We start from the raw sequence: 26,720 nt of genomic DNA, 5'->3' as shown, positions 1-26,720 counted from the left end.
CTAAAGAATTGAAAAGTATGCAGAACATTTATTAAAAAAAAAAAAAGTCAAAGATTCAAAGTCAGGCACTTTCCTAAGCTAGGAAAGGTCAGCGCCAACAGTTTTGAGAGTCCAGTATAAAATGCCTAGGATTTTGTTTTTCAGAACTTTGATTTTTATGGCAATCCAATCTCTTCCAGACCCAATCTTTTAAAGACCCAAATTCCAACTTTCCAGCTAGCCCTCAACCACAAATCAGCTCAACTACCTGCAGATTACTTGCTAAATCATTTCAACTCACTCAGTCCAACCCTTATATTGCTTCCTGACTTCAAGTCTCTGATAATGAAATCCTGCTGCTCCATATCTCCTGCCCACATCCCACGCTGTCACAGCACTCCCAGAATCAGACTGTGCTGTCCTTCATCCACATGGTTTTTTGCAGAAGGGTTACAACTCCTTGAACTAAGTTGATGGGGCTCTTACCCCATCCTTCCCCTGCGCTCTTCTCCAACTCGCTTCCAACCACAAGAATCTCACTAAAGCATTTAGGCTATTTTGTTCTGCAATTTGATACCTGCAATGAGCACAATAAAGCTCTGGGTCCCTAAGCACTGGCGTAATAGAAATAAACAGGAAAATAATGTAATATGCCTAATGAAGAAGAGGCAGGAAAAAGGCCAACTATGTCTCTCTACCTTTCTATCACATAAAACACATATATTTATACTTAAATATGTTGAAATAGAAACCATGCACCTGCTCCCTACCTCTGGTGAAAAAAAAAACAATTTTGGAACGTCTCAACTTACCAAACAGAAACATTTCATCCAGACTAGTATTCAATTAAATTCCTTTGAAAAACAGGCAAGCTTCCACTGGAGCTATGCCAGCCCCAGCTTCTGAGCAGCCCAGAGGGTAGTCTCTTGAGGACCAGGGCTTCCAGCTCCCACAGTTTCAACACATCTTGCTAGACGTATTGCCTGACGAGTAAGGACCCTTGGGCTTACAATGCCCCCAGCCCAGGGCAGAGTACCAGGTACAGCACAGGGGTGACTGGGGAGCTCAGAGATACCAGGGTCATGGTTACTGCCATGGCCAGCACTCCAGTATCCAACAACTCCAGCTTCAGTCCATTTTACAGGCAATTTCAAACTGTTGGAACATCAAGGTTCCCTGAGAAATCAAAATACTTTTCTCCTTCCAGCTGTATTGCATACATATGTGGCAAACAAAAGAAGATTCTTCGTGATCTTTTGCTCTCGTTCAGCTGTTTCTTATTACATACATTCATCTTGTTTGTTCTTTTGTGTAACTTATTTTGCTGCTTTTTTTTGTGAAAGATGCCATTTTTCTACCTGCATTTGAACAGTTCCCAGCATAATGAGATCCAGATATTGGTTGTACATGGCTCTGTAATACAAACAACACAGTGTTATCATTTTCTTTTTTCCCTCCTTAGGGAGCAGTTTATTGAAAAATCAAAGCCTTCCCTCTAATCATTTTCACTCTGCTAGCTGTAGGCAACATTTGTTGGATAGTAATTAATGTAATATAAAAGTATCTAAATTTTGCATGCATATTGTTTCTCTTTTTTTTTCACAGTCTGTGTGTTTGTTCTTCCCCCAGCTGAAAAGCTAAAGAATGAGAATTTACTTCCCATGTTCTCACCTCCCCTCCTCTATTTTATACCATATTGCAACTTGTCATATTATATTGTGAATAACTTAAGAACTATTTGACATATTAGTTACACATTTATGTTGCAGAGCTTTTCTCCTTCACTATTTTTAGAGAAACCAATTTTACATGTCATGATATCTGTATCTATATTTATACTGAATGTGTTTGATTTTTTTCTTACCATATTTAGTTCAAGGATTTTACTGATGATATGCAGGAAAAAAGAGCTATTTATCCAACCTTTGTTTCACAAGGCAGATGGATAAATTTCAGCTCTTCTGGGAAATCACATAGACACAGGTGGGTTTCCAACTACAGCAATGAGACAGTTCCTGATTTTGCAAAGTAAAGACCAAGATGGTTATTCTCATTAAAAAAAGATACACTTTTTTTCTGAAAACAAGGTGGAGCTAATCAAAACAACTAAGGGAAACAAACTGACATATTCCTCTAACTGGCTGTGGTGCACATAAGCAATACCACACACCATGACTGTCTTGATCATGCTGTCAGTCCTTACCAACCAAATTCAGGAATACTTGCTCCAAGTTCTTCAGACTGCGGCTATTCATGAATTAAAGCAGCCCTGAACCAATTGATGGTGAATAAAATTGTTGGAACATCATGTTATGTACTGCAGAGTAGACCTCTAATTTTATATTTTGCAATTGAAATGTAAATAATTTATCTTAAAAAAAGTCATCTCTCAGAAAAGTTACTACTAAAATCAAGACAAATTTCTCTAGGGCTCTATTTACAATGCCAAAAGAATTGCATAAGCACGATTCCTGACTTTCATGAATGTAACCAGGGTGGTTATGCCCCAGAACTGAATAATAATTAAAAGTTAGATATTGGCAGCTTCAGGCTTGCTTTTCCCCAGGAGCCTAAGGGGTAAGCTTTTGAAAGCAAGCTTCACAACAGCCACTTCATTACAGAAAGAACACACATCTGATCCCCAGAAAGGCACTCAAAACTAACACCTCTGTGGCGATGCAAGGATGGCCCACATGAAGAGGATATGGTTTCATGTTGTCAGCCATAAAGATTCCCAACATGAGTTTACAAAATAGACTTCATTTGGGACACTTTCATCCATCTTTCTCACTAAGCCTGCACAGCAAAGGTGTCCAAGTCTCCTAATACCCCTATGTGACCTTAACAAAACTGCACGTGGCCCAGGGAGCTGAGGCAGAGGAAGAACTTCTGGGAGCACTTTCTAGGCAGAAGACAATGGCTTTGAAGGCCATTGGATGGGGCTGATGTGGGCACACAGCTGGATCCAGTGCCTCTTGGCTTCAGCAGTTCTGCTGGCATTCTATTGCCCAGAGCTGGGGATTCAGGTTATAGGTCACCCCAAGAGCAAAGCCTTTCTACCAGACCTACGGCATCACCTTGGCTTAACAGCTCACAAACCATTACGTTTGCCATCATTTACACTGTCATCATTTTCTGTCTTTTTTCCTTGCAACCATGAGGGTTAGAAATATTTTTTAAAAATGAAATTTGAGGACTGCAAGTCAACGTGCCTATAGCTGTTGAGGCTTTCATACTTGTAGTATCTTAGTAACTACTGTATTCACAAGTATCAAAAGTAATGATACCGTGCAATATAGTAAGGAGTCCTCTGGAGATGAAAGGCACTGGACTTGATGATTTTTTGTTCATGAGCCATGGCATGTCAATGAACAAAATGAGCCTGGCAGGGATTGACAGAGATAAAAAACACATGCAGACACGTACACCCACAAGAATCTCTATGGAAAACGTGCTGCCTAACTGTGCATGAGCAAACCCAACAACTCGGGCACCTTGCTAGGCTCCAGTGGGAAGAGGGAAGTACTGCAAGGGACATTCCTGGGTGTCCACTCACTGTGAGCCTGGGCCAAGGTGAGAGGGTGTGTTTGGCTCCCGGAGCCACAGCGAGCAGAAGGGCAGCAGCACCGGGCTTGCGATGGAAACATTCCCGGTTGTGTCCCAAAACAAACAGCAATAAAACAAACTGCTAATGAGGATGCAACCTGACCCTCTGCAGAGTGCATGCCCAAGGACCGGGGATGTAAGGGGAAGGGAAGGACTGTGTCAGCAGAAACGTCAAGTTCAAGGGGATTTTTTAAAAGAGCAGCCAAAACAAAAAAAAAAAGTTTGGGTACTTTGCTGGTAATAAAAGTTACTCATGAAGTAATACAGAGCAAACATTGCTTTGAAGGAAAGAGAAGTCTGTTAAACAAAGAACTTTACTCCGCGGAAGAATTCCTTTTCAACACTAATGTTAACATTTCGGTTTTTTGTAAGAAATCGCAGTGAATCTCCCCTTAAGACTCTTCAGACAGAACGCTTTTCTTTTTTTTTCCTCTCTGCCTGCTGATGTACTCTCCTTTCCAGGAAAGAAACAAATTTTTATTCACACTTTCCACTTTTTTTTCATTAGGCTGCTTATCACAGTGTTGCACAAACCATCCTCAGAGCTATTACAGCCTAGGGACAAACATCTAGATTTTACTATTTTATGGAAGGATATCAGCAGCTCCAGGAGACTGAAGAACCTGTGAGCAAACCACCCATGACACTATTCACAACCTTGTATCTGTTTTTTTTTTTTTGTTTGTTTGTTTGGTTTTTTACCAGGAAAACCATCCATTCCAAGGAATGTATTTAATGTAGTGAAAGGCAACCTGTCATTCTGACCAACACATCCTTGGTTTTCTGGAAGTCACGTTAACAGTCATACTTGGCAAGGAAGATGTGATGGCACAAGGTACTTGGTTTGTGGAAGGACATCAGAGGTATCTATTTCGATTAGAAGTACAATGATAAACCTGGATAGTGCCCTTCAAAGAAACTGTGATAGCCAAGAGTAATCCAGGATGGAAGAAGTCTGGGAATTGATGAACTAGGGACAGAATCGTAGAAACATAAATGATACTGGAATAATGCTAATCAAACCCAAGCAGTTAAACATGGGCTTAAACTTTAAGTATTGGAAATATCTTATTGAAGGTAATAAGCATTTAGTCAGTCCTTTAACACTTTGGAATTATGGATGTCTGTTTTCCCAAATTTCTGGACACATACCACCACTAGCATTTCTGCTTTAAAAACAAACACACAGGGATGTCAAGGAATATGCAACAGAGTAGTTGGGGCAGTTTACTGAGCAGACATGCCATGTCCTTTGAAGCCCAGGTGGGAACAGAGCTCTCCTGACACCTGAGCTGAGGGGCTGAGCAGCATCTCTGCATTGTATCATCTCCTAGTCATTGCTGTGAATTCAGGGCACTTAGAGCCAGGTTGGTGTCACTGTGCCAGTCAGCCACAAAAGTAGTGAAAGGGAACAGGAAAGCAGGAGTGTGCCTCACCTGCACAAAAGTAAGTTGTTCCCCCTTGAATAAACGACAGCTGAGAGAAATTTCCTTCTTGGGATTGTTCCTGGACTAGCAAATGCAAAGCCACTTTCTGCTGAGGGTATCTACGCCTTAATAAAGAACTGTAATGAAATTCAGGTCCAGGTACAGAATGATAATCCCACTATGCAGAACATATTTTTCCTATTTATTTTCTTGCTCAGATTTCACCTGTAAAACAGGAACACTAAGGCAGCTCCTCAATCTCAGCCTGTTAAATCCTCAGTTCAGCTGGCATACTCACAAAGAAGATTTTCCAACAAAGGAATCAACAGCTTTCCATTGCAATTGCAACGCCAAAGCAATTGGTGCACCAGAGCATCCCAAAATGCATTTTCCTGTGGCACTGTGCTCAACTGTTCCAGGTACATTAAGATCAGGTCTGTGACACATCACAACCCCAAAAGCTTCCCACCTAAACCAAGGAATGGAATAAGCAATCCATCATACAGTGTGACACGTTCCCCAAAACACACACACACTCAAAACCTGAAAGTGGTGTCAGAATGTTTATTGAAGAGGGCAATCTGACTGGCTGAACCAACCTGGGTAGCCGGTAACTTTTAACATAAGCAAACAGAGATACTGTAAACCTGCTGTGCATGGAAACTGTTTATACTTAAATTGGATTTGGAGGACTGAAATAACTTACTAGAAAAATACAGCTTAAGTTCCCAGGAGCTCTGAATGACCTTGAGATCATTCTGAAAAAAACAGAAATATGCAGACATATACAGTGATGCAAAGAGTTACACAAATATTTTTGAAGTCAGCTAATAAAATACATTTTCTTGCCTATTTTTTATGATAGCTTTGCAAACATACTTTTAAAACCACACTTTTCAGCCCCACCAAGCATTTTTTTTGCCACTTGCGTTATCAGAACTGATGGTAAGCATTCTGCAATGTAAGTGCTGCCTCATTTACTTCTTAGTGAGTTTTGTAATTGCTGGATCTGTTCCTGTCAGACAGACTGCTGAAATTCTTACTACCACAAGACAATAAACTTTCTTAGTGATGCAGTGGAAATACAGAAGAAGACAAAAAAGGACAAAGATACAATAAATTTCAGATTTTTATCAGTGCAGCCAATACATTGACAAAATATTTTGATTTATAATTTATAATTGCTGTACACAGGCACATCTGCATGGAAAGTGATCACAAATCAGAGAGATAACAACCACCACAAATTGTGAGCTCTGTTGCTCACGAACCTAGAAAATAATTGTTAGAAGTATTAAAGCAGCCAGTGTAATGTAACCTAATGTTGCATAACTGTGATCAAACGGTTTAATTTTCTATGAAAACCATGAAATTGCTAAATCTAAGTGTTTTGCTTAAAAAATAATAACATAAAAGGAGAGGTGTAACAATTTTACAACTTGAAAACAGCCAGGGGAGTCTAATTGAGCTGCATTTATTCTTCTGCTATGGGCTGAGTGCATGGCCAGTACTGGAAGCTGAAAAGGAAAGCTGGAGATGCAACGAGCCATGGATTGCAGGTTATCCACGAATCTCTTATTTGTACTCACATTTTCCACAGCACTCACACAATCTCCATTTAGCATGGGAGCACCACAAATGCAGGAAGGTAGGCAGAAGGGACTGTGCTCATTCTGCAAAGCCTGATGATGCCCAGGAATGGGATAACCTGGGAGCATGCAGATCACATCAAGGCTTTGGAGGAGGAGGGCAGGTCTCACTTCAGTGCTGGCATATTCCACATAAATGTTGGTGTAAAGTGCGGGTATAACTGATGCTCTGAGAGCATACACAAAGCTCCTGAGGAAACAGGATCGCAAATAGGTGTTTCTGGAGAATAATTCTACTCTATGACGGGAGGCTGTAGTGAGTTGGGTGGGGATCAGTCTATTCTTCTGTGCCTGCAGCGAGAGCAAAAGAATAAATGGCCTTAAGCTGAGAGGGGAGATTCAGAAAAGATAGTAGAAACGTTTTTTCACTGTTATTATGGTCAAACATTACAACAGGCTGCCCAGGGAGATGGTGGAGTCACCAGTTCAAGAGGCGTCTGGATCTGGCACTGGGCGATGTGGTTTAGTGTTTCAAGGGTTACAGGGGCAGCGCTAGCTGGACGCTTGAACCGGATGATCTTAAAGGTCTCGTCCAACCTTGGTGATTCTGTGAATGAAGGCGGCGAGGCTCCTGTGTCCCGGTTTCGGGGGTGAAAGGCAGCATTCCGTGATCCCGGCTCCCTCTGAGAGCGCCGCGGCCGCGTCCCGTCAGCCCCGGGGCCGCTCCCGGCCGCTCCGCCGGCGGCTGCGCGCGCCTCTCCCCTTCCTCCTCCCCTCCTCCTCCTCCTCCTCCTCCTCCTCCTCCTCCTCCTCCTGCCCCCGACAGGGATGGAGGCCATCGAGGAGCTGGCGGTCCAGCCCTGCACCTCCTCCCTCTACCTGCGGCCTTTCCGCCTCTCTTACCGGCAGGTGAGTGGCGCCGCCGGCCCGCCCGCCTTGCCCCGTCCCTGCGGGGCCCGCCGCCCCCCGCCTGCGCCATCTTGGAGCAGCGCCGCCGCTGCCGCCTCATGGCGCCGCCCGCCCCGCTCCGCTCCGCTCCGCTCCGCTCCGCCCGCGGCACCCCCGGGCCCTTCGGCCCGCCCTGAGGAGGGGCTCGGGGAAGACAGCGCAGATGGCCCGATAGACCGTGGGGTCGCTGCCTTGGGGTGCCGGCGGTTCCCCGTGGATGTGCTCTGTGCCTGCCGCCCGCACGGGGCTGGGGCTGTCACTTTCACCCCGTGCTGGTGTTTGGGCTCCGCTCTCGGTTTGGGCCTTGCTTTGATGTGGACTGTTCACATCTCGAGCCCTTTGCTGGCCAGACCTCAGCAGGCCATCACTTTCATCCACGAATGTTTAGGGGTCTGGGGCATCTCTCTTGTGAGGACAGACTGTGGGAGCTGGCCTGTTCAGTCTGTGGAAGAGAAGGCTGAGAGGAGATTTCATTAATGCGTATAAATGTCTCAAAGGTGGGTGCCAAGGGGATGGTGCCTGACTTTTCAGTGATGCCCAGTGGCCATAAACTAAAACACAAGTTTCACTTCAACAGAAGGAAGAACTTTACATCGAGGAGCAGGCTGCCCACAGAGGTCATGGAGTCTCCCTCTCTGGAGACATTCCAAACCCACCTGGACTCATTCCTGTGTTACCTGCTCCAGGTGACCCTGCCATGAGAGGGGGTTTGGACTAGGTGATCAGCAGAGGTGCCTTCACACCCTGACTATTCTGTGGTTCTGTGAATAGCCTGCAGGTGGGAAGTGGGGAAGGAAATCCTGTCCCTTATCATGTTTATATCAAGATGAGTCACCTTGCACAGGATCACTGAGAACTGGTACCTCCAACAGCAGCAGCAAATGCAAGCCTTGAAAGGAAAGTCACTTCTCACAGCACAAAGCGTTGCATGTTCCTTGGATGCTTTCCTTGGGCCTGCTTTTTGGCTGGTCCAGGGTGAGCTTTTACCTAGGCAGAATGGTGGAAGAGGAAATGAAGGAGAGTTTGGACAGCCCTAGAAATGGAGGGTGGAAAAGACATCTCTGATTCCTTCTTTGCTTTGTTTCTAAACACATCAGTTGGAAAGGCATAAGAAGAATGTATTGAGTCCAACAGTGAGATAAAGTACAGAAAATTAAAAACAAGGGTTCAAACAGGTTTCATCAAAGCAGATGAGCTGATTTTTAACATTTAAAAAATACATTTTATACATTATTTTTCCTAAAGACAGCTGTCTTCTCATTGGTTGGGGTAGATAAACCATTTCAATTCATGAACAGCTGAGAGGTTTACACTGAGTTATATCTTTTTAGGTATCAGAAGTAAGCCTGAAAAACATTCTTTCATGTTCTGAATTTTTGGTGGTTTAGCTTACAAGTGATGGGTCTTACTACTTAATTTAATTTTAATTTCTGAGTCACGCTCTATTTACATGAAAAATGGGATTTAATTAAAATGTTCAAAACAGTATTGCAAAATTACATTTAATTGATATGCCTTAGATGTGATGAGTATTGTAAAGAAGAAATAAGGATATGTTTGGTCATGTGCTGTGAATTGACAGAGACCAGCATTGCCACTAAATGAAGTAGACTTGCACTTCTTGCTACCTCCTCTCCTTGCACAAGTGTCTGTGCAGCAGCTGAGTGAGCTGGACCAGGGTCAAACCTAATCCAGCTAAAAAAAGAAGTCAATTTTAAGCTAAATGAGATCAGTGATTCACTTCATGATGCTGGCAGAGGGGAGGTGGTAATGTGGTAGTTAGGGATGAGTGTTTGGGGCCTGGTGAGGGCAGACATTGTTTCTCTTGGCTGCAGCATTGTCTTAAAATGAACTTGAAAATGTAGTTTCTATGGTGTCTGCACAGAGGCTGGATTGTGTCCAGCCTACTGACAGCATGAGCTCAATGTGAGCACAACTGTCTGTACCTGACCTGAGATGCAGGCCCTACATTTATTGAAATACATTTTGCATTTAAAAACTGACTTACTAACCAGAGGAAATACTAAATATTTTCACTCATTTGACTAATTGTTTCAAAAGCATTTAGGTCTGCTGAAAACCCCAATAAACAGTCAAGTGTCTAAAATCCAAGAGGGTTAGATGCCTGTTCTGCTTAAGAAGTTTTGAAAATTCCACTGCTCCTCTAAAACTGACAATTGTTTCCAAAATCTAGTCCTTGATCTTAGTGCTTTTGTGCTGAGTAGCATTTCCCTTGTCCAACTCTTTTAATTCACTAGCTGGAAAAAGAAAATAAACTTTCCTTCTTCCCAGTTCCTAATTGCTGTGTTTTACAGCATGAATTCCCTGCACTTGCTTGCTGAATTTGACCCAAATCTAATTAAAAAAGTCTTTCTGGATAACAGAATAATCTAATGGGGAAAACTTGAATAATGGCATTTGTTGCGCTGTGAAAACTGAAACTGGTATGGATACTTAAATTATGCAATATGTGGACTTATTGGAAGGCTTGGGGTAGTCTTACAGGTACATTTTGTGAAGCTGTGACACATCCCTTATAACTGATTGTAGTCCAAAGAAGATTCAGTGATGCATTTTTTGGTGTGTATATAATATTAATGAAGTGCAGTTGGGACCTTGAAGACTTAGAATTTGAAATCTATTTTCAAAGAGGTATATTCCTAAAATAGGCATTGATGTTTAACATGTATCTTCTGTCAAAGAACATATAGAGAGTGAGAAGTTTTTTATTCATTTGTTTACTTTCACAACTACTGCTTTTCTGTACAAATAGGAAATGGAAAGAATTTTTACATACAGTGTAGGATTCTGAGATTATTTCTAAGCATTCATGAATGCTTAAGTAACAGCATTGATTTCTAGACATTTCATATCAAAATTATGCTGCTTGTGTGGTGATAATTTAAATCCTACTACCATATCTAATACAGCAAGGTTTTTAACAAAAGAAGCTGACTTCAGCTTCTCTTTGGGATTTTCAGCTGTCATCCCTGCTCCAGGTGGGGTCCTTAGTCAAATCAACCATATTTGAAGTGAGGTAGCCTGGGGTTGAGAGATGGACAAGGTAACTCACTTAGCCTGAGGAATATTGTTTTCATTTTGTCCATAGGAACCCTGTGTCCCTATATATTTTGGTTTTGCTTGGTACCAAGAGAAGAAAATTATTTTTTCTCACATAGAGAATAGCATCTGTCTTGCTTTATTGTGTACGTGCCCCCAAAGTGCAAATTTATTTGTTATCTAAATTGGCTTTTTTTTAAACACACATCACCTCCTCAAGAATTGGCTTCTTTACCAGGAACTCCATGGTAAATCTCTTTTCACTTTTTCCTATTGAAGTTTTTCTGCTTTTCATAAGTAATTTATTCAAGAGACCAGAGGGATGGCTAATGAGAGATTAACTCAATGCCCAAGGGCTAGGGCATTTCCCTGGGATGTGGTAGAGTCAGGCTGCAAGATCTCACTTCAATTAATATTGCTTCCCACATCACAGGAGAGCGTGCTCACTGCTGGGAAACACATTTGTGTGTAAATCTTCAGTTCTTTTTTGTGTATGCTAGCCAGGCACTAACCTATATGTTAAAAAATAAAATAAAAAAAAATCAGAGAAAAACAAGTTTAAGAACTCTGCTGAAATTCCAAGTTATGAAGTTGACTCTGAGTAGCAACAGTTAAGGAAGGTCCTTAGGATTTTGAGCAGCATTAAGTGTCCAAATGGGATTTGGATACAACAAAGTCTTCTTAATGCACACCTGAGCAGTGAGGGATTTCAGTGGTTCTGCATGTTAGATTTGGACCCTTACACAAGATTTTGACAGAGTAGATCTTGCTGTAGCAATTTAAGAAGTTACTGCATGCAAGTTTTTCCCTGTGCTTATGGTTCATAACCCCTGGGAATCAGCAGAAGGTGGATTTGCTCCAGCTCTTGCTCTGTTGTTCCAGTTCAAACCCGCTGCCATCAGCCTTTCAAGGCAAATCACTGAGCTTTACGCAGAACTGACTGAATTGCCTTTGCATATTCTTTTTGGTGACCTCTGTGCTAGGGACAGCACCCTTCAAAGGGGAGGCAGAGCATCCATCAGCTGAGGACAAGCATCTAGCTGGGGAAATAATACCTTGAGCTGTTACAGAAACTTTTGTTCAGAGCTCACATATCAAAGCCTTTGTGGATCTCTCCCAGACTCCTGTACCGTTGTTTTTGAAAGCTGTTCTGGCAGAGGAGCTCTTGCCACTGTTTCCTTGCACTGTATAAACATATTTGTGCATTCTGCCCAGGAACTTTTAGAAGTTTGCCACCTGACTAGAACCAACTGTCAGTAATTTTCCCAGTGTGTTTGTATGTGAGTGAGTATGTGTTTTGAATCTGTGGAATGGCGAACAGGCATCTGTTTCAATGATGAGGGTGGGATAAACCTCAAAAACTCAATGCATATTGACTGAACCATGCAGTCAGTAGTGGTAAATTAGAACTATTTGCTCTTTTCTGAGCTTCACATTCCTTCCACACTTCAGAGTAGGTCAATGCCTTAGCATCACATTTCCTCTATTGATTTAATACTTAGAATAATTTATTTTAAACATGAAAAATGCTCCCTTCAAGTTTATTTTAATGCATGATGTTTTTCATTCACTGTTAAGGGAATTAAATTATTATATCTTTGAGTTTTGCAGTTGCTCTAAACCAATTTTCAAGGCTTCTGTAATTTTAAACACCTCATGAACTTTGTAATGGGTAGAAAATGTGCTGCATGAGCAGCGTATAGCTCATCAGTGAAGAAAGAATATCTTCTGATCTGAGTTTTCTACTGCTTTCTTTTGTGACCGTGAGCAACCACCATGTCTTACAATTTAAAATGTCTTAGAGATGTCATCAAGATTAAAATATGTGTATACATGGAGAAAGAAGTGAGGCCTGTATCATTAATGCCATTTAAACTTTGAAGATTAAAAAGCAAAGCAGGGCAGTGTAACAATAATATTAACAATCTTATTTTGCATTTAGGAATTTTTGTATGTGGTAATAGAAATATGAATGTGCCCAGCTGCCTGAAATATTCTCTGGAACTTCCATCTGCTTTTTTATAAACATAAAACATTCTTTTCTGTTTTGACAGTTAAAAATTATGCTGTTGAGGGAGTAAACAGATTTTTAAGTTACCTGTTCAAACAAGTAAGTCTTCTGTTGAATCTTCAAAAGGTTCCACTAGTAGGAAATATGTTACCAAGTAACATATTTATTTGCAGTTCATATATTTTTTTAAAGCAGTATTGCAGTGAAAAGAGATGCCATTTTTTTTCCCCTGTGGAGTTGTTTCATTTTCTTCAGCTTGTCAAGTCTGTTATGTCAGCATTGAGTATTAATCTTAAATGGAAACATACTGCTTCCAGCTCAGGGAGTCCCTGAGCTGCAAATTGCTGGAGCCTGAGAGTGTTTTAACAATGTATTCTTTCTTGGGCATCTTGGCTTCTGTCAGGGGTAGATCCTGGATGAAGCTGATTTTTGATCTGTCTGCTGCTGTGTTAACAGTGAATGTGGTTGAGGTGCAGTATAATTCTTTCCTATGAGTGAAAGAAAGAAAAGTTTTTGCAAAGACAGCATTAGGGAGTTAAATACTGTGGGAACATAATTTCCTTTGAGAGAAATTGTGTTCTCCGCAATTAGATCACAGACTTAAGAAAAGGAACTATAGAATCTAGGCATATCTGCTTCTGGCTCTGCCATATGCTTTGAATTCAACTCTGAAAATACGTACAAGTTATTTTTGTATAAGACATTTTTGAATTACTTAAGGGTGAAATGGGAAGAATTAGTTAATAAGAGCAGTATTTGAAAAGAACACTAGTACTTGTTTTTGTTTCAGTGAAATTATGTCGTGTTAGTCTTAATTTTTTTATCCAGCATGCTTTGACAAGTGAATGTAAGCTTTGAAGTAAATGCATGAAAAGCAGTTGACAGTGACAAAACTTTGTATTTTTAGGTCAGTCATACTATGATTTAGCACACTTCTGACAGCAAATGTCACATAATGGAAAGAATAAGGCCTTGTTGAGCACCTTTTGTAGCTGAAATCTGTCTGCACTTACATAAACGATCAGTAAAATCTCATTGAATGCCATCAGACTACTTGGGTTACTGCATTGTAACTGTGAAGCTACGACTGAGTGTAGGAGGAGGTATGTAAGTTGTAGTTAGCTTAAGCTGTACTTCTCAAGTTCTGATGTGCAGCTCACTGAGTGCCACTGGAATACTTGTAGGTCATCCATGTGAGGCAGCTAAGAAAAGCAGATCAATTATCAGCAGGCTTAATGCGCTACCAAGGCCTGCAGCTTCCCTGGAAGATGTTTCCAGGTCTGCAGATGAAGCAGTTGAAAGCCATCAGCTCTGGCAATACCACTCCAGTGGCCTCATCTGCAACGACTTGTCTGCACAGGACTTTCCTGATTAACTCCATGTCTCATTCTACAACAAAGAGTCTGGTTCTGTTTATGTTAAACCGTTTTCAAAGTACGATTGCACTTTGAATTCGTACCCTACCTTAATCCATGTTAACTTTCCAGTGCGTGCCCTAAGGGAGCAGTAAACTAAACTGGATGACTGTGTCCACACAGGGGTTTAATGGAGTTTAAGCAGCAGAATTCAAGTTCATCAAGGTAGTTATTTCAGATTCATTTTCTTGATGTCCTGGTATAGACAAGCCCTAAGAATAAAAGTGGTTTAGTTCTAAGTGAATGAACCATGTTATAAAATTAATCACTGAACTTTTATTATACTTTTGTGCGTGAAATACAACTACTGTAGGGTATAAAGTAGGCTTTTTTGTCTTGTTTGGTACCATCTCTCTTGTAGTAATTGCAGTTAGATCTGAGAAATAAAATAGTGCTCATGTTCTTCCAAAAACTAAATGCTGTATTTGTTTTTCAGTTTGGATCAAAATTCATGTGTTTGCTTAAATAGCAGAAACTTTTCCTCATACAAAAAATCTGTCATCTGAATCACAATCTCAGCTATGACATTATGTATACTTGATATATTTTAAAGCAGATGAACACTAAAAAATTTTAAGTGTTTATAGTAAATCTGAGCATCATGGAAATTAGACATTTTCTGTAAATGGCAGTATTCTTTAAAATGCCAGGGCTTGATGTTCTATAGGGGATGAAACTATCCTACTCTTCCTAAAAATAAGTGTATTTTAAATAATTTTATCTCAGCTGCTGCCGTATTTAAAGTACATTTGTATTTTCAGCTGTAACTCATAAAAGGTTAACTCCCATGCTCTGAAAACTCTATACAAATTGATACTGCATAAATGAGCATGTTTTACACAGCAGGCATATAATGTTATCTGCCCCTCTGACTTGCACTCAGATCAATTATTCTTCATAATTTTTAACTAAAGTTAAAGAACTTAGCTTTTTGGTGATGTCCTTCAGCCATTGATCAAAATCTTGTTAATACAGTAACACTGAAGTTTACTGAAGTTTAAACAGAGTAAAGCTCAGTTTTTCTTAGTGCTCAGCTCATGTCACGCTAAAGCCCTGATCACCGATCAAAACAGCATTAATTATTTGTTTCACGTTGAGGTTGCTGTGTCAAAATCCTTTAAATACCTCTTGGAGCAGAGAGGGAATCTTAGGGCCTGTGACAGAGCAGCTGGTGTGGACATGGGCTGATGCCCCAGTTGACAGGTTGTTGGATTAGAAAGAATATCAAAGGCAGTGAGTAAGATTAGGGATAAGTGAACATCTGACAGCAGTTTGCAGCAGGGGAGAACAGATGATAAACAATGGGAGCGGGGTGTGTGGGGGGGTGAGAGGTGAGAAGGCCATGGGAAAAGTGTGGCGGCAATCACTAAAGCTCCAGGTTGCTGAGCCTCATGAATAGAACAGGAAATAGGATTTGCTGGGACAGATGTGCTGAGTGGTGATGAATACATTATAGGGAAATGAGGCTAAACTCCTGAAGGTGAGAGATGTTCTTTCTCTGAAAATAGAAAATATGGGAAAAGAAAACTTTGCCCCTCTGGAGAAGTAAATAGTCTCGTAAATTAATACGGAAAGAAGAAATGCTAATACTAATGTTAATTTTAATTAAATTATTATTCCATAGGAGCGTTCATGATAAACTCTAAGTCATGTACTTCCAGCATAACAATCTTACAGTGCTGTTGCATATATAGGATTGAAAGTGTTTATTTTAGTCATAAGACTGCACAAATGGTGGAATAGTTTGAATGATGGAACAGCCTGGAATGGAGGCTCTGACTGGATAATGCTTAGAAGCATATTCTGTATCTGGCATGTATTACATAGCACTCACATAACATATGTTTGATCCTGCCACTGTTAAGAGACTTGTACTGAGTGATCTTGTGAGGTCCTTCCAGCCTTAACATTTTTTCAATTCTGTAAAGTGATTGAATGCTTGTAGAAAATCATACATAATTCTTCCTGTTCCTTAGGGTATTGTTTCTTCTTGGACTTCCTTAGTTTGTGTTCTTGATGGATCCTTTTCCAATATTTATGATATAGTTAGTCAGAAAGCCAACAGAAACTTTTTGCATATTTGCTTATAGGGCTGTATGTCAGTTTTCTGACTTAGAATTTCTTAGGAGATTTTTTTTCCCCAAATTTCTTTAAAGAAAAACTCATTAAAAGCATCTCACACGAACATTTTAATAATGTATTACTTTAGCTGAAGGGAGGACAAGCAGAAAGTATAATTGTTAATGTTATGAGGAAGTACCAACAAGATTTTGTTCACAAGACATCTAGAAATTTATTCCACAATGTATTCTCACAGTTTGAATTTCAGATACAGGCTTGGTAAAATAATGTAGAGACACAAACTGTGAGAGTCACCAACTGGAAAACATCAAGCTCAATGTTGTAAGGACAAGAGGTGACTTAGCTGTAGTGGGAATGCCCACCATCTGTCCTTCCTGACCTCAGATCCCTCAGATGTGCTGCCCCTGTCCTCAAGTTGAGGAGACATGAGGCTGGCCTCCTTTAGTGCCTGGTTGCTCCTAGCCATGTGTACTGTAACTGTAGCTGTTGTTTGTGAAAGAACAAGGGATTGTAAACAGAATCTGGGATTAATGTGTCCCATAGCCCTGCTTCACGGAATTAGCTGTTCACGTTTGAGAAATTCCGTGTTTGGTATCTTGACCGCAGTGACATCACTTGAATACAGCAACTGAGGAGTCAGTAGAGCTTTGGAGTTACAGATGTTCCACGCAAAATTAGCGATCAGTTACATTTGTCCTTCAGTCAGCCATAACCAAAGAAATAAAATTATGGCGAGCACAGCAAAACAGAGACAAAAACCTGCTCTAATTAGCATAAGTACTGTCCTAATAATGTGTTTTCCATAAAACTGATTTCTGCATTTGCATGAAACTATAACCAAGGAATTGACCATTTGTTACAGGCAATTTCCATTTTAAAGATCATTTACAGTTAGCTTGCATAGTTCTTTACTTTATATCCCAGTATTGAAACTGTTACAGGGTCACTGTCATGCAAGTTTCAAAAACACTACAGTAATACACAGAACTGTATGTAAATTACTAATCAATTAATCACCAATTCATTCAATTTGCTGAATGCCAGTAGTACGTGGTATTTAGTAATAAGTACCTTTCTCACTAGGAGTGCTCTCTATGAGAACAGATGAGAGATTAGAAGGTGTTCACAAGTTACTTGAATTTTTCTGTGTATTATTTTTTCCCAGTGGGAAGATGATAAGAGGACTGCCTCCGTGGGAATCAGATTTCAGTTGAGTCTGTCAAAATTGAGAGGTAAAAGTGAAATTAAGAAAAGAGCAGAATCTGGAGCTAGTTGCATCTGTCACTTTGAACTGATTTTTGGGAGGGGGTAGGGAGAAAGGAGAGGATGAAAAGCCCTGAGGATCTTTGTGAGGAGGGTCTGTGAGAAAGTCTTAGGAGAAAAATCTAAAGATTGTTCCTAAGCCTTGGCTTCTGTTAGCCCCCTGCTGCTGTTCTTCATCAAGTTGTTTTAATGGCTTTCAAAGCAAGTGAGTGGAAAATGGTTTCTCTGGAACTTTAAGGAGCCTGAACTGAAAACTGTCATTGCTTTATAAGTAAAACACATCAAAGATTGATGGAAGAATTGCTTGTTAAACTCATTGTAGATTTAATTAAAAAATGGCTGATATCATAAAAGGGACATCAGATCATCGTAACTACCTAAAGGTGAAAGTTTCATGGCTTGTCATCTGCTCAGGAACCTGCATTAAGTATCTCTTTCATAGCTTTTGTGACCCTCTATATGTCTGCAAGATATTTTTTTCCATAAGTGTTGCGGTTTCTTTCATAGTGTATAGATGGAAAAGTACCAAAGCATAAAAATATGTAGGTGGTCGTTTCTGTGCTTTTTAATTTTCTGTCTGTCTTTAGGGATGCCTTTTTCTGGTATTTTTAATTAACTAGTTCTACAAATTCTTATCTATTTCTGAAATAGCTGCTTTTCTTTGTGTTGTAGTGCATAATATTTGGTGTGTTCAGTGTGTGCAAAGTGCATTTGTGTATCATCTAGTAATGGCATGTTTCTTCTGGAACCTGCCCTCTCATTTTCCTCTCCTCTCCCCACTGTCAATTCTCTCCACAGTCCTCCCAGTCAGTAAATAGCATTTTTTTTCACCATTGTGTTGTAGATCTCATGCAAAAAAAGTGAAGGAAAAAACTGTGCACTGAAAACAGCAATTCCACTGAAACTATAAGCCTCATTTTTTAAAACCAGATGCTTTCTCTGATCTCATGCTGCATATGATCAAGGTGCACATTTAATAAGCAGATACAAACAATTATTTTTAAAGACTAGAAGAATTCCTCAGCAAGCTCATAAAATACAGTATCCATCTTCAGATTTCAAAAACATTCAGTGTTGTAATTCCAGTTTTAATTCACAATTCCCTTCTGGAGTAAAACAGCTACATCTATGCATGATTCTGACTCCACATCTGAGAATTGTTTTTTCACAAGAGCCTAATATGTGATGATTGAAATTGCTGGATTTTCTGCAAATGATAAGGCTTAGAAATGGTATGTTTCATCAAAAAGCATTACATTATTTGTGTGAAATCTGTTAGATTTTCATGATGATCATTTAAATAGGGAGTGAGAATACTGACTATCCAGTCAACTACATAGAATTTGATCACTTGATGTTATTTTTTTAAGGATTTTTTTCAATGATATTTCTCATTTTAGATTATGTTTTAATTAGCTGTAATGGTTACTTGTGAACTTAGAATGGCTATAGCATTTTCGTTTGCTGCATAAAAAGATTCTAGACAATAAGTGGATTTGGCCAGCTATTAAGATCCTTGGCATGAATTTTTATAACTTTGTGAAATTCCAACCTTGCTGAATAAAATGAAATTTTAGCTCCTCTTGTTGATGAGGCCAGATTGTCCCTTACATTGTTTCTATTCAGTCCTAGTTTAAGCAAATTCGAAAGCAGTTTGAGTTACTTTTTTTTGCTTAGTAGGTAAGATGATTGGAGTAGCAGCAGTTCAATGCTTTTTAACCAGAAATTATATATTCTGTCAAACTGAGCTGGAAGTCAACATAGATAAAAAATAGGGGGAAACAGTAAATTTGTATATTGATGGTATCATTATAAATAATTTTTAAAAATATTTAAGCTATGGCAGTATATAGCTCTTGTATATATTCTTATCCAGAACTGCTGAAATAAACTATCACTGTTGACTTTATTTAGTTTCATTTTGGCTTCAAGACCTACCTTTGTTATCATTGTGCCACTGAAACTTGTTGAGCTTTTGAAGCAGCAGGATTAGAAGAAAAATTGTCTTTCAAAAATCAAATCTTTTGGCAAATCTGCCTTAGAATTTCATATGTGTGTCTGCACTAAGCACTCTGCTTTCAGCACTGTAACATTTCTGACACTTGAAAATATTGGACACAGGCAATTTCTGGCTTACTTTGCAAATCTGTGTTGCCCTTCAGAGTGACATTTCCATAACACTGAAGTTTGTACAGCCTAAAATTTTATCTGTAACTCATCTGATTTGTACTCTTCAGATATATTAAAAACAACATGAGATAATTTCATGTAGTGATTGGACAAGGGAGAGCAGCCTTAAACTGAAAGAAGACAGATTTAGATTATCTATTAAGGAGGAAACTCTTGGCTGTGAAAGTGGTGAGGCACTGGCACAGGTTGCCCAGGGACTTTGTGGGGGGATGCCCAATCCCTGGAAATGTTCAAGGTCAGATTGGACGGTGCTTCGAGCAACCTGGTCTGGTGGAAGTTGTCCCAGCCAATGGCACAGGGTCTGGAAATTGATGATCTTGAAGGTCTTTTCCAGCCCAAATCTTTCTGTGAGTATTGACCTCCTAATCAGCGAAACCAGTCACTAATCATTCATACAAAAATTACTGCTCTAGTATTTTACATGATAGTTCAACCAAATCTGAAACACTAATGTCTCCCTGATTGTTTCTGTAAACCACCCTTATTTCTTGTCAAGGAGAGGTGGTTGACCTGTCAGTCTGGAGAACCCTGTTTCTTTTTATCTCATTACTTTATCTTTGATCTGTCTAGGAGTTCAAACCTCAGCAGAAATCTGACAGGACTCATGGGAACATATCAGCCTCCCTAGAGCATTAAGGGGCACTCCATAGAGAAAGATTAATTTGTTCAAATAATAATATAAATGTCAAGATTTAAGTGTAAGAATTATATTGGGGGGTGGGAAAGTAGAGATTTAATCACACCCAGGGGCTGAAAAAAGTTACGGAAAGTATTACACTAAACAGAAAAATTGTCAGGATATTTGCTTTTGAAGTATTTCTGAAAAAGCCTAGATGAATGCCAGTTGGCATTTTTTCCCCTCCCTTCTGTCTTTACACTCTTCTGCAGCCCATAGGAAAGAAGAGTGTCAGGCCTTCCAGTCCTGCAGTAAGTGGGATGAGAAACCACACCCAACAGTTGTGCCTTGGGGAGAGGATGAAAGGGAGAAGAAACAACTTTTCTGCAGTGCTGTTATGTATACGTTTTAGTGAGAGAAGTGTGTCTTACTCTTGTGAGGGAAGGTGTGTAATTACCTGTTGTAGCTGTGAATGTTAAATCTTCATTCTCAGACCAGCCCTGCTGACCCTGTAGGGTGAACTTGTGACCTTCATTCTTTGTGATTTAGGCTCTTCTGTATATGCTGGGTTTGTGCCACTGCATGCTCAGAATGAGGTCTTAGAGCTTAAAGTGTCTTGGTGTTCTATTGAAGGAGCCAAGAGAAGTGGCCCATAAATAGTTTTAACATGCTCACAGTGTTCAGTACTGCTGAGAAGACATGCTCAAAATCCTGGGACCCTGTCTATAAACATACTTGGAGGAAGTGGTAGCCTTGAGTTCCCATGAGATTTGGTGTATAGGATGTGCTCTCACTTCACCACAGAGACATGGCAGTGCTGCGCCTGACTTTGTTCCCAACTTTGTTGAGACTCAGGATGTTCTACTAACCTAAGTGCTGCCTACTAACCTTGGTCAAGCTTGTTAATGCTGGATCTCTTTGGGCAGGTACCAGCCTGGTATGTGAGGCAAGGGGTACCGTTCATTGAGCTGTATTTTCTGCATTGATTTGAATGCTGCATCAGAAGTATTTTGTCATTTGTAAGTTATATATATAAATGAGTAGACTTGTAAACTATTTTAAAATCATACTCATGTGATCCATGATATTGCTTAGCAGGTGCATTAGGAAAACCAAGTGACTTGGCAGTGATGAGTGATGGATTGTTTTCTGTTTTTTTTAAAAACCAATTTTAATGATACAATAGTTTATGGACAGGGTTTTTCTTATCAGCATTCTTCTTCAGGTGACACAGTCAGTAGTTGGGATTTTTTTAAGTTAGAGCAGCATTCATCAACTGCATAGTTTTTGAATGCACATTTATTATCTGATTCAATGTGGAGTGGCCCAGTGTTGTGGTAGAAGAGGGATAGTTTTATTTTCCTGCTGGCTCTTTGTCAGCCAGAAAAGATTTTAATCAGATCCTATATAAGTTGCCGTGGATTGCTAGACTGACTAAAGAGGTAATGAGAAATATAAGACAATTGATGGTAGTGATTAGCTTTTGGCTGAAGTACCAGTGGCAACTTAAATTGTGGTTTTATGGTGTTGTCAGTGTTGTTTTCCTGAATGACATAGCAAAATTAATGATGAAAGGACAGTTTCTTTCCTTCCTCTCTTGGATGAGGGTCATGACCTAGGGTAGCAAAGAAGAAGAAATTATGCTTGTAGGCGTAGTGGTTGCCTTGGGACTGATGATTTTAAGATTCATTTACTCCTTCTACCTACTATACCTGTGTTTGCTTCTCTCCCGGCTGTGCCTGCAGAGATGAGGTGAAAGCCCTAAATCCTGGCAAAGTCAGGGGGGTGACTCTGAGTCAGAGATCCTACATGAGGCTGTGCTGCACCAGTAACTGGCCTGGGAATCATGAGTTGTGGGAATGTGATGTAGACTAAAGCAGTGTTTGTAGCGTTTGGAGAATCCTCTTCCTAAGGGGTTGAAAGGTTATTTTGACTGATGAGTGCACAGGATGACTACAGGAAGGAGTTCAAGAATATTCAGTGAGAATTCTCATCAACTGTGGGGTCTCGAACTTGCAATGGGTACTTAATATTGAATTTCACTCTGTCTTGAAACAGCTACTACAGACAGACATGATTGATCTGGGTATGTTATGATGAGTGCAGAATTATTGCCCCTGCCTGTCATTAAATATCACTAGTCTGAAATTTCAGTCAGGCCCTTTATCTTGGTAACTCGTCAAAAGAAGCAGCTGCCAGTGGACAAGAAAAGATGAAAATAGGTTTCCTGAGAGGTTTTTCTTTTTGTCTCTCTAAAAAAAAAAAAAAAAAAAAAAAAGATTAAACAAAATTTGTTTTTCTCATAGTTACGTGTTTCAACAAAATTTAGAAGTTTCAAAAATGTTTTCTTTAGTAACTTAGGATTTTAAGTGCCATTTTCCAAAGTAATTTTCAAGAATCGGTCTCACTTAATTTCAATAACACTTCATCAGGTAGTAGAAATAGTAGAAATAATTCTGTAATTCTAGACAAATATTGCAGTTTAAGTCCCACCACAGGAATTACATTAGTCAGTAAAGATGTTTAGATGTGACTGAGGGGTTCTGGGGGTTTGGCTAAAATTGCAGTGGCCTGGATTGAAGTCTAAATTTAATTCTTCCATCTTTCTAATGGGGTCTTAAAGGTGAAGGTTGTTGAATGCTAAAAAGTGCTTTTGTAAATCTCACCTTTTGGAGTTACTCACTAATTATTATAATTTGGGAGCAGGGCTGTGAACCCATGTCTGAGTTCCCCAGATTAATTTATTACTGAACTACAAAGGCCATGCTTGTTTATTTGTTTATTTATTTGTTTCCAACTGCAACAATATGCAACAATTTATGCAAACAAGGAAAACTCCAGAAAAAGTACTGAAGCACAGAACACCCAGGAGTTCTCAGCAGCCTTTGGGTTGAGGTATTTCCCTGGCTTTTATTCTCTGAGCTGGAGCCAGCAGATGTGCATCCTAGACCTATGTTTCTCAGCCTCCTATTATAGTTATTGCAAATTGTGTGAGATATTTTTCTTAAACAATAACAAAAAAGTATTGGTAAAAGATTAGAGACAAGGCCTTTGCTGGGGAGGTTTTCAGCAAGTATGGGTACAAGTGTGAGATGTGCAATATATCTGTCTGAAAGTACAGCACTTATTTACAGTAAATATTTTTCTGTCTCATCAGTTGAATGCAGTTTCCAAATTATATTATCTGTGTTAAAACTTCTTTTATTATTAGAAATATATTTCTTACCTATGTCCAGTCAAAGTTTCAAGTTTTTTGTTTTCCTATAGTGTTCTGGAAAAAATAGAGTAAGTAATTTTGTATATATGGAAGGTGTATGTTCCTTTTCTCCCTGCAAAATAAGAAAGTGTGTTACAAACTTCAAAGGGAAAACACAGTTTAGTGATAATGGAGAAATACATGAAGAAAAATTCAATTGTATAACAGGAATTTCTGTAAAAGAACAGTTGAATAGTCACTTTAAATTTTGTCGTTTGAATACGACAGAGGAGTCTGAAGACTCTACCTGTTAGCAGTTGGTTCCTTTGTACAGAATTGGATTTAACTTAATACTAGGAAATCCCCATCTGTATCTCAAGTTATAACCTTAAATTATATGCTGACTTGGCAGTAAAATGATGTGAGAAAAGTCATAAATTTGACCTTTGTCCATATTGTGTTTCTTAATGTCCTTATTCTTTGTAGTATAGATTTCAGTGCACTGCTGTGTATTTGCCTTGGAATAAAACATGTTTGATCTGTACATGCAATTGTTCCTGATAATTATGTGTATTAAAAACAGAAAAACAAGGTGAGAAAGGAGATTTGATTTAATTTAATGTACTTGTATATGCTTAATTCTCATGTTTTATAAATTTCATTCAAAGGTAAGCAATCTTAATGATAGCTAAATGCCAAGGTAAACTGCAGCAACTCCCTTGTTGAAAAGTACACACAAAAAAACAAACTGTGACCTGAAAAGTAAACTTCCAGAGGATTATAAGAGAAAGTTTACTTACACATCAGGTATCTTAGTTGTAATTGTTCTGGCAGTTGATGTACATAAAATGAACAAAGTGGCTTGGCCCACTATTGCATTAACAGTTGAATAAATTAATGCATTCTCCATTGTTTATTTTACCTCCCAAAGTGTGAAAAAATTGCACCTTTGAACAGTAAACTCTATTGCTATAACCATCTGTTTGCAGTTTCATTACACACTCCTACCAGAATAACCTTCTCTTTGAAGAGAAAATTGATATGGGTTGTAAAAATTACAGTCTCTGACCTTAGGTTTTATGTCCCTTGAGGTATCCCTGGTGTGGTCTCCACTGGTAGATGTTAAGGTTTCTCCAAGAAGTCTTCCAGCTAATTTCAGATAAGAAGCCCATGCATCAAAGAGTAGGCTGTCACACAGAGCTGAGCACTCCAGTCTCTTGTTCGAGCCTTAAAATGAGCTGAGTGAGACCCTTGCAACTTTGTCCTGCCCTGCCCAGAGCTGCTGTGTCAGCTGGGGCTAGCATGATGTCCTTTAGTATAAAGGATGTTTTGTCTCCATGGACTTCACTAGCTCAGTCTTACTTCTGAAACTGTTAATGTTGTCAATTAAAGCCAATTAGCAGCACTAGTATTTTGGTTCAGGTAGAATGTTCACTTTTAATTCTGTTAAAATGTCCTCAGTTTGTGTATTTTTGGATGCATACTCCACAAAGGCACTAAACTCAGTCGTTTCCAACTGAAATACTTGAATAGGGAAGTTAAAAACTGAAAAATGCCATTATTTGTAATCATGATGTTTTTAAAATAAACACTCTGGATAGTTTAGTAATGAAATATTACAAGCTTTGTTTAAAAAGCAAACACTGCCCCCCTTCCTCTTGAGCTTAAACAGTGGCTTGTTTAAAAACCCAGTAAAATTCCATAACACTTAAACTCTTTTGAAGTAGTTTTTCAACATCAGCAAGTAATTCTGCAAATTGCTTTTGAAGATGAGGCTTCATTTACTCCAGCGTGTGCAGTCTAATGGAGTGGATTAGTGGGTGTGGACTGAAATGGTAATTTAGGCTTTTTTGTGTTCGTGTGTCTCTCTGTAGAACACTCCCTATCAGACATGTCTCTGTCCTCCTGGAGTAGCTGTGAGTGGACTGAGGCTGTTCTGTTTAATAGTCACTGCTGAAGACTTGCAATCTGTGTGATGACATTGCATTCATGTTGAAGAATAAATTTTCATTATTAATTTTTCTCTTACATTCTACTAAATAATTTTTTTCAGGTTTTTTTTCTAGAGCAAAAATAAAATTTTAATTAGGTGAGTTCCCAGAGCTAGCCCACATAAATATCAGTGGTGGGGTAAGGGTAGATTAAAGATGTGCAGATGGAGTAGGAAGAGGAGCAGCCTGGTTTTGTTTGACATGTACTGTTTTAGGACTGCACCCCAGGACAGAGTGATTTCAACTTTGCATATGAATTAGCAGTCATTTAATAGGATAGACCAGCATAAGATAGTTCCCTGATACTGATGTGTACTTTCAAAAGGGAAAAAAAAAGTCACTCAACTAATGCAAATTGAAATTATTTTATTGATTTTAGTATTTTTTTAACTGAGTTGCATGGTTTTATGCTAACTGAAAGTGCATCCTTTCATTTTGAAAGATGATGTAGAACTTTCTATGAAGTCTGTAATTATATAAAAAGAAGACAGCATTCTCCCTGCTTGCTACAAATCAAACCTTTCAAGTAGACAAAAAAAATTATGATAAGTCATTATTTCAAACATTTCAAATGCAAAGTAGTCTATTCAAGACAGGGTTTTTCTTTCAGATGAAAAAGCTGAATATTAAATGTCCTTGAATTTTTGACTGTTCATTTGCACTGGGTTTTTTTGTGGATGAAAATTTTTAGAGATACAGCATTGCAGTTCTTTAGCTTCTGTAAGAAAAAATCCACCCCACTGACTCATTAATCCAATAAAAATATTCAACAGGAAGCAATTAATCTTTTAAAGTGTCCTGAATAGGTATTTTATTGTCATTTGGAAAACTTCAGGAGTCCAAACTTTCTTTAGCTATCTCAGTTTGATTTCTGTTTTTCATACAGGTTTCACTGCATTGTGATGACTACCAAAGCTTTATTTCTTTCAAAAATTCAAGGCTTTGTATTTTGAGGGTGGTTTTTTTTTTTAAATTCACATAATTTTTATATGTGGCATGTGCTGAAAATACTATGAAAAATGCTCAGACAGTGCAAGGTAATTTGGTGACAAATTGTCTCTGATAATGAAGTGAAAAAAATAAAAGTCCTGAGTTTGTCCTGGAAGTGCAGTTTCTGTGGGCACACCATTGTGGGCACTGAAAACATTCTGTATTGATTCTATAGAACAGAGGGTTCCAGCATTAATAATTTAGCTGACAAGAAATGGTTTGCATTAGGTTATCAATGCTCATATGTTGCCACTGGGAATCACTACAGATGTGACATCAGGTTCCATTAGGCTGGGAACAGAAAAGTAACAGGGAAGCCTCAACTGATAGCAGCACTTCAGCAGTAAGTGGAGAAAG

At 39.2% G+C, this 26,720-nt stretch overlaps 1 protein-coding gene across 1 annotated transcript in view; it reads left to right on the top strand.

The window, feature by feature from the left end:
- The first annotated feature begins 7,429 nt into the window (after positions 1-7,429).
- The window catches only part of NUDT14 (nudix hydrolase 14), a 56,876-nt gene continuing 37,585 nt past the window's right edge, over positions 7,430-26,720 (top strand). The window contains exon 1 of the mRNA XM_062495217.1: positions 7,430-7,510. Within this exon, the coding sequence (XP_062351201.1) occupies positions 7,430-7,510 (81 nt within the window). The remainder of the gene's footprint in view (positions 7,511-26,720) is intronic.

The sequence above is a fragment of the Cinclus cinclus genome, chromosome 6 (genome assembly GCF_963662255.1).
Source record: "Cinclus cinclus chromosome 6, bCinCin1.1, whole genome shotgun sequence".
Classification (NCBI taxonomy): Eukaryota; Metazoa; Chordata; class Aves; order Passeriformes; family Cinclidae; genus Cinclus; species Cinclus cinclus.
This window is presented reverse-complemented; position numbering and strand designations above follow the sequence as displayed.